The sequence below is a fragment of the Nelumbo nucifera genome, chromosome 1 (genome assembly GCF_055504915.1).
Source record: "Nelumbo nucifera cultivar China Antique chromosome 1, China Antique-T2T, whole genome shotgun sequence".
NCBI lineage: Eukaryota > Viridiplantae > Streptophyta > Magnoliopsida > Proteales > Nelumbonaceae > Nelumbo > Nelumbo nucifera.
Window position 1 is genome coordinate 133634017 of NC_142649.1, and position 13784 is coordinate 133647800.

A 13784-nucleotide genomic window follows, 5' to 3' on the forward strand; every position below is an offset into this window, starting at 1 on the left:
TCGGTGTAAATCCATGGCCTAACAACATGGTCACTGGTCAATCGACCGAAATTTTTCATTGGTCACCTTTGGTGCTTTGTTGGTGTCGACTGTGATCCGTGTGATGTGTTTGTTGAAACTATTGAACCCCGTTGTGTGTGGTTGAAATTACTTGGTTTGAACCTCGTCACGCCAATATGGTTGTAAAGTATCATAACATATTGATCATATATTATATGTGTAGAATTTTTGCTTGCAGGAAATAATAAAATTTAGGTGGTTTTAAAAAGGTTTAAATAGTAATTATTATTTTATAATATCTATTTGCAAATGATCATATATTAAAATTAAAATAACAAAGAATATGGATCAAATTACACACTTCATACGTGTCAATATTTTGAACTTGCATCATGATTCATAAGTTGTTTTGCATTGTGATATGAATATATTATTAACAAGATATTTAACAGTTCCCAACATTTCTGTAAATGACTGAATAAGATTTTAAATAAAAATACTTCAATCATTTATTAGTTATTTCATTGCATATTGTAATTATCCAATTCAGCATGGTGTGGATTGACCCAGACAATTGATGTGAAATAAATACTATATATTTTGTGTTTCAAAACCATGCACAAATGATTTCAAAACATGCTACACCCTTTAAAGAGTGCCCAATGGGTATGGCGTGTTTCCAAACCAAGCAATTTACAAAAATCCACAGTGCCAAACACCCCCCTAAAGAGAAACTTGACCATTAACTAGTGTGATGTCTAAAGTCATTAGATGCCATATAACTGAAGTGGGAAATGCCCCAAATTTTAAGACATTGAAATGGTATGGTTGAAACACATTTTTTGAGTTGTTTATTTTAAGACATTGAAATAGACAAAACATTCATTTGCTAATAGACAACATAAAATTTAAGACATTGAATTGGTATAGTTGAAACCCATTTGATGATGTTCTATAGATCATTTGCTTTTAGCTTTTTATTTTTGTTCAATACAAAGCTTCACTTTTGAAAGAACCATGTATACCTCTTTCTTGTTGAGAACAATAGACTTTTTAAGTATTCAGAAAATGGATAAGCTTTCTGTTCCAAGACCATCCATAAGGCTCAGTTTGGAAAGACTATAAAAGTAAAACCTTGTATTTTGCATTATTTTGTATGTATTAGCACTGTATATATTTGTATTTGTATTCCTTCCAAACTGAGCCTAAACTCCACCCATAGAACTCCAGGAAATTATTTTGTCATTCAAAACCAAAGAAAAACAGAAACAAATCAGAAACCATAAACTATCTAAAGTTCATTCCTCAGCTTAGCATTTGACGAATAGCAAATACTGTCAGATGGCAATGTGAACAGTAGTTATTGCAGGAAAAGTATTCTCAAGATTCAAATGTCAACGGGTTTTTCTTCTATTCTTGTGTTTTTTAAACGTATCGTCTCAGGAATCAGCTCAACCAGATAAAAAGTTTACAAAGTTTGTCAATTCTGATTTTTGAGAAGGCTTAAGCCGGGTTAATCGAAAATGAGCTATGCTAAGCCATCTAATTTTTAGTGTTTTTTTTTCATGGATTATGCCCCCCAATTTATAACCGAAAGAACCATTTAAGTAAGACTTTTGTTTAGTGAATAGCCCCTGAAGTCTTTGTCCTGACAAAGCAGCCAAACAGGATAAGAATTTGTAATAAATAAATAAAATTAAAAAGAAAAAATAAGCTTCTAATGGTTTTCACATTCCCTCCTTCCTCCGTTCTCTTACCCTGCATGTGTGCTCTTAAAGCTAGCTTTCTGAACTGCCAAAGCTTCTTTCTCTTGTCTAGGCGAGGACTGAGGACAAGCACAAGGCAGGGAGAGATGAGTGGTCATTTAGGGGCATTTATTAGGAGGTTTGCCAATATGCATTATTTTGAAAGACAACATTTGACTGTATATATTCAGGATCCATGTAGCTTGTAATCATTTCTAAATTACTCTTAATTAAGGAATTTATGAATTGAGAATTTGAGATGGCCACTCCTTGGTCTAATGATAAAATGTTGACCTGACAAGCATAAGAATGTGGCCATGAGTCTGGAGGAAAAAAAAATGGTCCATATCCAGTGCACCCCTTCCCAGGACCAAGACACCAGATAGCTGGGACCAATATTGAGTAATGACCATTTTTATGTCTTGATGGGATGCTATCCATTTAAAGTTTAAACAAGTAAAATTTAGTTGCTGATGCAAGCCAATCAAATTGAACCAAGAAAAGAAAATGGCTATAAGATCACCATCCTTTTTATGGGAGTAGAACATTGTCAAAATGTTATAGCTGAGATAGATAGAAGCGAAAGATAACTGTAAATGTTGAGATAGATGAACGACAGAATGATAAAAGTAAAAAATGCATGCATTTGAGGTGGCTTAGAGGCAGCAAGAGCTCTATCTGAACCTGATCAAATTGATTTCCAAATATGTAAAGGAATCAAATTCAAATCTATGTTTTACATATCCATTGGATGTCGATGGGGTTTGGGTTGGATTGCCCAAGGCCTTGACCCTAACCAAACCTGAATCAGGTTCATATTTTTCAACCCTAACCCCTAGTCTGACTTTCAACCAAAATCAAACCCAACCTGACCTTTTCAGGTCGGATTCAGTTCAGGCTAAACGAGCCCAGGTTGCACCCCTGATTACTAAATACAATCTCAGTTACTAAAACAGACAATCAACTACTTAGGTTAAAAAAAAAGATTAAGAAGTTAAAAACATACAATCAACTACTTAGGTTTTTTTTTTAAAAAAAAAAAAAAGAAGATAAAAAGTTAAAAGCATACAATCAACTACTTTCATTTGCCCATACCAAGTGGCATACTAACATGTAAGAGCTGGGAAAAGGAAATGCTTTGGAATTCAAGCCACAATTTTTCTTGAAATGAAGTGCCAAGAAGCATATGAAATGAGATGTGTTTTTCTTAAAAAGGACACATTCATTTGACATTTTTATTTCAGTTATATATTTGGCCCTTTTATGGATGCAGCTCTTATTTCCACCCCTTTTACAAAGTCAAAAGAAAACTTATATCAAACAAAAGAGTGTATTTGTTGGAGGGGGAAACCAGAAGTCTAATAGGTGCCTCATGGACGGCTGATCAAATGAATGAATACTGAGATGTCATTCAAATGACCATGCAGACTTAATGGTATAAAGGACAAAGGAAAATTATCCAAAGTAATTTAAATCACAACCAGAAGAAAGAATACTAAATATCCTAACAATTAAACCTAAATGAAAAGAACCAAAAACAGATGTAAATAAAAATAGCCAAAAAAGAAATAATAATGAAGCAAATCACCGAACAGAATGAATAGAAGACCAATTTTTAGAACTTAACAAAATTCTCCAAATAAATATCCTTATGAAATTTGAATTACCAATAAAAACTATATCATATAATCAGTCTATGAAAATTCAACCAAATATATTATAGCCCTACAAAGAGAAGACCTACATAGCTTAAATTACTAAAATTATTTATTTACCAGGAAAAAAAAAGGAAATTTAGGACCAAGCAACTCAGGAAAGCAGAATATTATGGATCATTGAACCTAAGTCTTGACAGAGAATAACCATGGGTGACAAATGAGATACAAGAACAGAACAGATTCTACTATTACAATGGAGAAACTTGTCATCAACTGTTCATAAGGAATGAATGCACATGTTTGTACAACACTCTGCAGATATATGCTCAGAGTAATAAGTCCTACTTTAAAGAACTACTTAGAAAATATTGACATTTATGTAGTTCAGAGTAATTTTGTTCCATGATCTATTCACCATTGGCTCGATAGAAACGTAGCAACTTTAGATTCAAAACCTTTTCCTGAAAACAAGAGAGAGAATGAGAAAGAAAAGTTAGTAATAACAAATCCACAGAAAAGTCAGATTCAAAAAGCAATCAGAAAGCATTGTCAAGCAAAACCTGAACAGTTTCTTCAGACAGATCAGGGAACCGTAGACCAATTGAGCAATTCTGTAAAATCTCAGGACCCTTCATCCATGCCCTGTGTGCATCACTTGCTCTTATTTTGTAATTAAACATCTGAAACAATTAAAGCAGCCATTAAACAATGAAACAAATGGAAACAAACAAAAGGAACAGAAGAGGAAAATGGGAGAAAAGAAGATCCATTAATTGGAATTTGGTTTGTGATATATGAACCTCGGAAAGAGGGATGGATGGTTTCTCCAGCTCATCTCCTTCAATGATTATACCCGTCCCCTGACATTCAGGGCAGAATACAGAAGAGACTTTTGTTTCTGCAATTCCCCTCCCAGCATCTATTTGCATTTTCTTGCACTTTGTCCCAGGCTTTCTCCCAGATTGGTTGGTCATTTTTGTGCTGGATGATTGATTTCTCCATATCTCAAGCTCACAGAGAAGAATCCAATGTATAAGACAGGAAGTGTGAAATACATGAAAAGCCTACATGACAAAGGAAGAGAATAATGCACAATCAGATAAACTACCTAAATCAGGTACCATAATATAAAAACAAAAGCTAGAAGAAAATACACAGAAATATCCTAAAATAACACAATGGAAAAGAAATTGGTGGTTATAACTTACCCCATTCAAATTTCTACTGCTGCAAGCAAATCTTCCTGTCTTCATATTTAGCAAGGTTGCAACATCCTTCCCAGGCAGCATTTTATGTTGACAGACATCACACATTCTTTCAGCTGCTACTCGTTGTTGCCGCCTCAATTCCCGCCTAAAGTTCTTGCTTGATATAAGCCTTGTATGTTGAAGCTGATCATCATATCTATCTAATAGCAATCTTGACATAGAGCTGTAAGAATCTCCAAAATCTTCTCCTGATGAACCACAGTCACTTAAAGATTCACTAATATCCTCTGGGTCAGAGAAGGACTTTCTTCTTTTCTTTCTCGTGCCAGTGACATTCTCAATTTCTGTATGAGGACTAGAAGAGAGCAATGGGCTTAAATCATCTAATAACCCTTTTCTACCTAAATCAAAAGTAGAAGAAAAAATAACAACACCAAACTCATAATCTGGTATTGACAACATGTCCCTGTCACCTGGATCCTGTTTTCCCAACCAAGCACACCATATTCTACTAATCCTTTTTGAGATCTCGTTTTCACAGATCCTTGCCGATATCTGTCCAAAACCCATAAGCTTTACTTGTAAATCTGAAATTTCATCTTTAATGACAACTTCACGAATAATCATAGTCTGGTTCCCACCATTAGCATCCAAGTTCTTGTCATTGATGTTCAATATACATCTTGATTCAACCCCACAGGAAACAGTTTGCTTTCTATGATCAACTCCATCAAGCATAAGGGGACCATTGGGCAGACAGTTGGAAATTCCACCATGGTTGACAAGAGCGAGACCATTGTTGTTGTGGTCATTGTCGTCGTGGTTATTGTTAGAAATCAATAACCTCTTTTGGCTAGAACTAGAGATAGCCAGGGGCTTGTCTTGTTCAGGTGAATCATGGAAGAAAAGAACTCCATCATTAAAAGGCCATGGGTTTGATCCTAACAGAGTAACCTTTGCAGCCTCATACCTTTCCCTGTGAAGATTACCTCTGAGATGGTCGAACAATGTAGAGTCATTATAACATGGAGCACGACAAAGGGTGCAGAAGAAGATGAACCGTTTCCCTTCCTCTCTCAGTTCAACGTACGTGTGTCCTTGTAATCTTACCTTTCGAAGTGTAGTTCTGGCGGCTTGTTCTCTTAGACTGGAAGCCGTTGGCCTTGGAAGTCCTAATTCTCTTCTTCCAGCCATTCAAAATTTCCCGCTCTTATATTCAAAGAACCAAAATTTTGAGCCGTCAATAGTTTTTAAACCCTTTTGACTTCTGAACAGAAAGAAATCGTCTTCAACATACAACAACCACAAAGAAATAATAACTTTTGAATCCTTTCCAGATAAAACTCTAAGAAAGCCCTAGCATACGATTTTTGACAGCATTCTCCATCGAAGCCAACAGACACAAGTGGTTTCAACGTTTCTATTCAAACGATTACCATTAGAACTCATTCTAACACCTCGAAACCCACAAAAGAAAAACTCAAATTCAATTCTTCATGTACCTTCAGCCCAGACAACGAAGAATGCTAAACAGATGTTCGAATTCCATAAGAGAAAACCTAATTCCACAAGAGAAAACCTAATTGCAACTCAGTAACCCTTAAACCGACCACTACCGGCCGTACATACCTTACATCTCTTCGGCGCCCAACGTATTCGTCGCTCTTTTCCAGCAATCACTTCACAGATATGTGAATAAACGACGCACGAACGAGAATCCGCCATTGTCATCTCCATCTGTTGCAGCGAAAGATTACTGAAAAGCCTGGAGCAACCGAAGAGACAGAAATCCAGGAAGGAGTAGGCGAGAGAGAGAACAAATCACACCAAACTGAAACAGAAACTACTAACTGAATTGGTTATGTTAATTAATTTCATCGAAGATTAGCCCCAGGTTTCGGGTGTCCTGGCCGTAAGAAGGAAGAACAACCAACAATGATATCGTAACTTCCGTTGGCGGGCTAATATAATCAAGAGCCTACCTAATCCGTTCAATTTCTAATCGTCAAATCATGGATCAAATATCCAACGGTGTACGCTAGTAACGTATTGTAACATACTACAATCAAGATTACCCAAAAGGGAGATAAGAAAGAGGCGGAGAAGATTCGAGTATTGATTCCTACGTGTCGTCTCAGAGCGGAATGGTAGTCAACGGTTAATTAGTGCCGTAAGTAAGCAATTTGTTATGTCCCGACTCCCGAAAATGAAAGTTAGGCCCTTAGCCCATTAACGACCATTTTCTCCTCTAGTGAACTAAGAACGGTCCACGGGCCTTATCATGTGGATTATCTACAGTCGGATGCACTTGGGCTTTTTTAAGCCCTAATCAACTGGTGGAACTAACATTCTCCTTTTGTTGATCAAAAGCATGAGCATGTATGTGTATGCGAATGTGATCAAGACTCCCATATAAGTGATGTCAAGTGAATTGGATGGTCTAAGGCTTCGTACCATTCAAGTAACGCAAGAATTTGCCACGTGGCTATTATTCATAAATCGGGGCCCTAAAACATTGTTCAGTTGAATTTGACCTTGCAGTCTTACAGTTGGTATATTTGGATGGATGAAAGCAAAAGCCTATCCAAACACAACCATGGGTCTTCGACAACTGCAAAAATTGGCTTTGAAAGTGGAATGCAGAAAAGATTCTAAACTTAAACGTAGCTAAAATGCAGGGTTTATTGATATATGATAAATTTTTAGGGGCATAATTATACTGTTTCTCAAGCTTCATTTTTTTTTTTTAAATCTTTGTCGGTATCCTACTTTCAGTGCCTATTTCTGCAGATATCAAACACCACCTTAGGCTTAGTTTGGAAGGAGTACAAATGCAAATATGTAGAGCGTAAAACCTTATGTTTTGTATTATTTTGTATATATTTGTACTGTACATATTTGCATTTATACTCTTTCCAAACTGAGCCTTAGGTAGTGATCCCAAGGAATAATACATTCAAGAGTTCAGCCACCGTCCATTGATATTAAGTACAATCTTTTTTTTTTCCATTAATTCATATTTCATAAAATGTACTTTCGTGTATAACAAGGTATATTTTAACATTTAACATGGCATGAACCAAAAATATCATTGATCCATGTCCTTTGATGCACAGTTGATGCGTCATAGATTTTGCCTAAATTCATATCCAGATCCACCTTTGTGATCCTAAGGTAAAACTCATCCAATTACAACATTCCACGAATAAGTAGAATGCTTAACAGGTCAGGTCATTTTCTTGTATTGGCTTTCGGTCTATTTCAATAGTAACCAAATACTAGTTCAAAGAGGATGATTTCATTTCCGACAAGGAATATATTCAAACCCAGATTCACTTTGTGGTCTAAAAGGTGAAATTAATCCCATCCCAATGTTGGGATGATCTCTTAAACATGAAAGATGGGCCGAGTTATGGCTGTCAGACAATAGCTACATATCAACAGCTCCAAATCTGAATTTAGGATGCCAAAATAGGGTTTGTTTTAGTCAGGTATTGGGGCATAAATGATCGCAAATTTACTCTGAACAAATGCTATAAGCCATACTGTGTAGTTTATCTGAGTTAAAAACTGTTAACTGAACATTCCAACAAGGCTCTCAAATGCCAATAAGTCTGGACAGCAATAGTGATGACAAACATATTCATAGCGAAGGTGCCCACTGACTTGGTGTTAAAGTCTTCGAGATGTAGAGGAGACATGGGATTAAATCCTGCCTCACCGCTCACCAGGGTTGGAACTTGGAATGAGTATGGGGTTTTGACGAGGGCTATCCCTGTTGGATAGCCCATTGGGCTAGCCCGCAGATCTGGACTGAGATGGGATCTATTGAACGCAAAAATCGTATACATACCTGAGAGCACGACATAGGGAGAATTGGGATTTTCTCCTCACACCATATCCCACAGTGTATTAGAAACATCTCCCTGTGAATAACAATACAAGTACAAAAAATGTTTCACATGTGCTGCTGAAACTTGCTGTAAGGTTGGTGTGAGTAGTAGTAGATCCAAACTCACAAAAGGAATATCTTCCCATAAATTTAACACAGTAATAGGGGGGATATTCTCAATGTGCATTTGGATGTTGTGCCTGCAGGTGTATACATGACTTTTGCTTTCAGAAGATACGAGCTAATCTGGACAAAACCGGATCTAGCCCCAACAAAACATTGGAGTCATATTTCAGAAAACATCTCCCCAAGTCCCCATGAATAATAAGGGAGAAGTTCCTGATATGCGGCTGTAATGACTTGTGGGAATATGGGGCCTCATGTAGTCATGTGCATCTTCAGGAGACAGCTGTACAACACTGATGGGTAACATATGAACATAACATTGCTTTGATTTTATTTTGCACACTAGATCCATATTCATGTGAAAGGATTCCTTGGAAAATGCTTTATTTTTGGATCCAGTTAACTGTAATATACCATTTCCCCCTTTGGAATAGAATAGACTAATGAAACTTTCGTCTCTTTTGTTTTGGCATATAAAAGTAAAAGGTAGCTCTAAGTTATAAAGAGAGGTGAAGGATGACTTGAACATTAACACAAAATGAAGAAATTTATGAAAAATATGGTAACATAAGAAGATTACAAAAAAGATGCTATAAATTGGATATAAATATAAAGTAGGTTAAAACTAAAGCAAAGCAAAGAAAGAACACAAACTGTCAAAGAGCGGGCTTTATTTAAAACACACACAAAACTTAAATGTAATGCCAACTAAAGGAAGCAGAGCAAAGTGTTGGGGTGCTTTATTTATTTACTTATTTTTGTAAAGTATTGGGGTGCTTATAGAACAAATATGGGCACTCTTCAAAATGCAATGCCAGTTAGGGGGAGTGGAGCAAAGTATTGCTGAATTTTAGTTCCTTGGAAACTCATGGCCAGTCCTGAACAAATATTCTAGTCTCTGCTGTCTGTTATGCCTAGTTTATATAAAATCAGAGAGGCCTAGTGCACAAGTTGCACATGAGTTCCCAACGAGAGGAACTTTCCTTAATTGGCAACTTACACAATTTGAAATTTGGGTGGGGAGGTGGTGAGGACTGGGGAGGGAAGGGGAGAATTTTTTTAAAGCCTGTTAGGCAAAAATTTGCTAAACAAAAGAGGTAACCAAGAGCATCAGGATATAACAGCTCCAGAAACCTTTGCAAATGGCGCAGACAGATATGAGAAAGAATTACCACCACAGAAAAAGGATTGCTGCATGCAAAGTATTTCTTCCTAAGTTTTTCCAATGCCCCAAGTCATAAAGCTTTTGCATTTTTGCATTGTTTATTTTCTTTCTTCCTTTTTTTTACACATATGAAAGACAGATTTGGCTGTGGATGGTAAGTTGGATGCAACTTTAAAGTAACTCCTTTCTTTGACGGAAAAGGAATCCTGTGTGTGTATGTGTAGAGACTAGAGAGAGAGAGAGAGAGAACATGGTAGAAGTAGGTCTTGCGTTGAATAACATTCACAGCTAGTCATGGGGGAGGGGGATGTTTTGGGGTTTTGGTCCATGGGTCCAAATACTCACATAGGATGCTGTGTACCGGGACTAAAAAAAGGAATCCTCTGGACCAGTAAAGTACAGAGAGAGAGAGAGTACAGTTAAAGCATAGAGATTACAGCCTGATTTTTCCAAGGTAAACTCCTAATGGAGATCTAGCAACGGATCCAATTTATAAGTAACCAGCGGATCCAGGGTGGAAAGATAGTATACTAATAAATCCTGGCATTTAAAAAGGATTCTAATCCAACGGTCCCTCTACACCGTTTACATCCTGGCAATGGTAACTTAATTATGAAGTACGAACTGTGTAACTTGGACAGCCTGTGAAGTGAAGGATTGATTGCATGCAAAATGAGAGGAAATGAAGATTTCCATGGAAAATAATATTCTTCCTCTTGGTCGAAGGGAAAATAATATTCAACAGGAATTATTTCTCTTTTTTATGGTGCTTTGCTTTAGTTGGAAAGTACAAATTATATTTCTCTTTTTTTTTTTAAATAACTCAACTAGTTGAGAAACACATGAATTTTCTACAATTAGTGGAAGAATTGTGATTTTACCCGTAAAATAGCAGCTTTCAGAAAATCATCCGTTTTCCGGTGCTACTGAACGGAGCCTTTAGTCGATCGTCTTCTAAAATTCAACAGAAAGTTGATTAACTAACATACAGAGGAACACCAGTCATGTGATGAGAGGCGCTCTATCAATCGTTAGTATGGATCTGTGTCTGGTAAAGGGTAAGAAACCATTCTGCTGATTCAGCCCACCTTGAGTTGTACACCACATGAAGCAGAGACCGTTACAGATGAAAACACTAAAGAAAGATATCGTATAGACACCGAAAGGTAAACGATTTACATTAAAATAAAATCAATATAAACTCAAGCAGAGATGTTCATGGAAGACGCTCAAACATCAAACCAGAAGCAAAAGAGAAAGCAACCAAGCACTCCGAGTCTGAAAAAGAGTAGATTTTCTAAAACTAAAATAAGAAACACAACGACAGGAAGGTAGACTTGTACGATTTACATTGAAAGCTAAAGGAATCTAGTTTTTCTGCGGTAGATCCTATTAGATCAGCCTCTGATGTGTCTGACCTTGTGCCAGCCTTTCTTGCAGGAGTCTCCGACAATCTTCACACTCTTCTTGAAGAAGGACTTGAGCTCCTTCGCTCTCTCCTTCAGCTGTTTCTCGAAATCCGCCATTGCTACACTTCAAAGAGATTGAGTTTCGCTCTAGGGCTAGGGTTTTGATTCTGGTCTGGATCGGTTTCCCTCCTCACTACACCGCTACCCTTTTTCAGCTTCGTCGTCTTCGTGGGCTTTTTAGCGCCGGCGATGGTTCTCTTTTAAACCGGAAACGTATATGGGTATCCAAGATCTGGAAAACACGTGGCATCAATCGAGTGGATGATCGGTCTTTATTTTCATTATGACAGCGTTGATTGCGGGATAAAGACGAAATATAGTTACGGATTAGCTCTAACGAAAGTGAAAAAGAATAATATTTGTGAATCTGGGCTCAGTATGGGTTATTGGGTTTTACATTTTAGGTGTATGTGCAGTGCAGTTTGCGCACCACCCTCCCCAGTCCCCACAGAAATAAATTTATGGGCGTAAATGCTTCATCAAATTGGGCCTACTTCATGGGCTTTTGTTAATTTGCTGTGTTGTTTTCATAAGGCTCAGTTTGGAAAGAGCATAAATACAAATATCTATGGTACAAATGTCATCCATTCACTGGGTGAGGGGTTTCTAGTTCTTAGTTCTTACCCCTTAATCCTAGTAACTGTTTGGAATGGATGACATTTTTTTATGATCATTTTCTTAAAAAACGGCATTATTTGCTGTTTGCTTGCATTTGGCATTCCTTTTTGCTGTTAAAATACCCTTATGAGTTTTTAACTGCAAAAAAAAAAAAAAGACAAGTCCTTAAAATAAGGAATGCCAAATGAAAAAAACGTTTTTCTTAGATCATGACTTTCCCTATTTCCAAACAAGGTTCAAAATTTAGATACGATATGTTCCATATATCATATCATTTTGGTGGCTTTATAATACACCCCCTATATAGGAGCGTATCAACCTGTATCAATATTTAAATAATGGGCCTAAATGAGATCAGGTTAGTGGGTTTAAAGAGAGCTTGTACATCAGAAGTGTGGGTTGGGATGTGGAACAATCAGGGATTTACAGGTCCACAAGTTTTTTTTTTTGATGAATTGATCAGAAAACCACACTTGGCAAAACGTGTGTTCCATGTTTAGTGACCCACTGACCCTACATGCTTAGTACTACATCACCACCCTGAGTCTCAAAAAATTTTATTCTTATCCAAGCTTAATAAATTCCATTTATAATAAACTTGTGGTACTTGTAAAAAAGTAAAAGTTTTGTTAAGATGGATGAATGAAAATATGAAATCATTTAAAGGAAGGAATTTAGGAATAACTATAAAATGAGAAAAAATATATGGTAAGGAAAGACCAAAAAAAGACATGAATTGAAATAGTAAGAAACGATTTAAGCATTTATAATTTAACAAAGCATATGATGACAATGAGAAAGGTTAAAACTTTGTTTCAACTAACCCTTAATAATATTGAATTATTCCTAAAATTATTTATGAATTAAAACTTAGGAAAATAATATCTGAAGTCGACCTTGCTATACAATTAGCATACAAGCCAACTTGGGAAGGTTCCTGTGATTCTTCTTATTTCTGTTATTTTTAGATGCAATAGCTTTCATCCACTCTTTTCTGATGCAAGTATTGCTACTTGTACATATAACTTGTGAATGTTTTAAACTATTTCATTTCCTTTGTAAAGGCTGAGTATATAATGACAGCTGAACCAGAAGGATGTGTTGGTTCCTCTAATTTGTCACTCTTTTACAAAGAGAGTAATAGGGCCCCATTCCTTATTCCCTTTGGACTGTATATGAGGTTGTTCATCAAAAGAGTGTTGGAGAGTGCATGCAGACAGTTCTTAGCTTTGAAGGATCAATCATGAAGGAGAGACAGCATCTTCAAATGTGGGGTGTTTATAATTACTCGATTTCTCCCCCAGTTTCACTCATAATCGTGTCCCCTACGGTCTGATGGACCCAAAGTTCTGATCTTAAATTTGAAGATCTGTTTATAATCTTCAAGGTTTAGGATTTATTTTGATCTGATCTCATTTAATCTGATTAAGATGTAAACAGATCAATGATATAAATGATAAATCTATTTTTGTTCCTCTTTATTAGTACATGTTCATATCTGGTTGTTTGATGGTGGGGAATGACATGTTGGGTTAATTATTTGGCCTCAAATACTTTTCATATGACTATTGTATCCGCAAGAAAACAAAGCAATAAGTCATTCAGTTCAATCGCTTTCATTGTTCCATTAACAATTGTCTCGACATGGGTTACTGGGCTAAATTAATTCTGCTCTTATGTGTCTCAACTAAGAGCTGGTGGAGCAGACAGTTGGGTCTTGGATGTGGGATAGAGAGGGAACCTTCCAATAAATCCATAGCCCATAAAGTCCAAAAAGAAAAGAAATGGACTTTAGAAGAATAAACAATTAATTGAAAAAAATAAACATTTGACCTTTCAATGAATGAATGCCTGGTTAGGTGAAGCATGAGTCTTCCACTCCACATGAAAGCTCAAACGGTGG

The 13784-nt window shown here is 36.5% G+C and overlaps 1 protein-coding gene across 1 annotated transcript; it reads right to left on the bottom strand.

The window, feature by feature from the left end:
- Nucleotides 1-3626: 3626 nt before the first annotated feature.
- On the bottom strand, nt 3627-6553 carry LOC104586422 (acyl-UDP-N-acetylglucosamine O-acyltransferase). The gene is made up of 4 exons (XM_010243652.3): nt 4612-6553; nt 4204-4467; nt 3964-4083; nt 3627-3864 (listed from the first exon to the last, which is right to left on the bottom strand). The coding sequence occupies exons 1-4, from the start codon at nt 5803-5805 to the stop codon at nt 3811-3813; spliced, it is 1632 nt and encodes a 543-aa protein (XP_010241954.1). The 5' UTR covers nt 5806-6553; the 3' UTR covers nt 3627-3810.
- Between the last annotated feature and the right edge of the window lie 7231 nt (nt 6554-13784).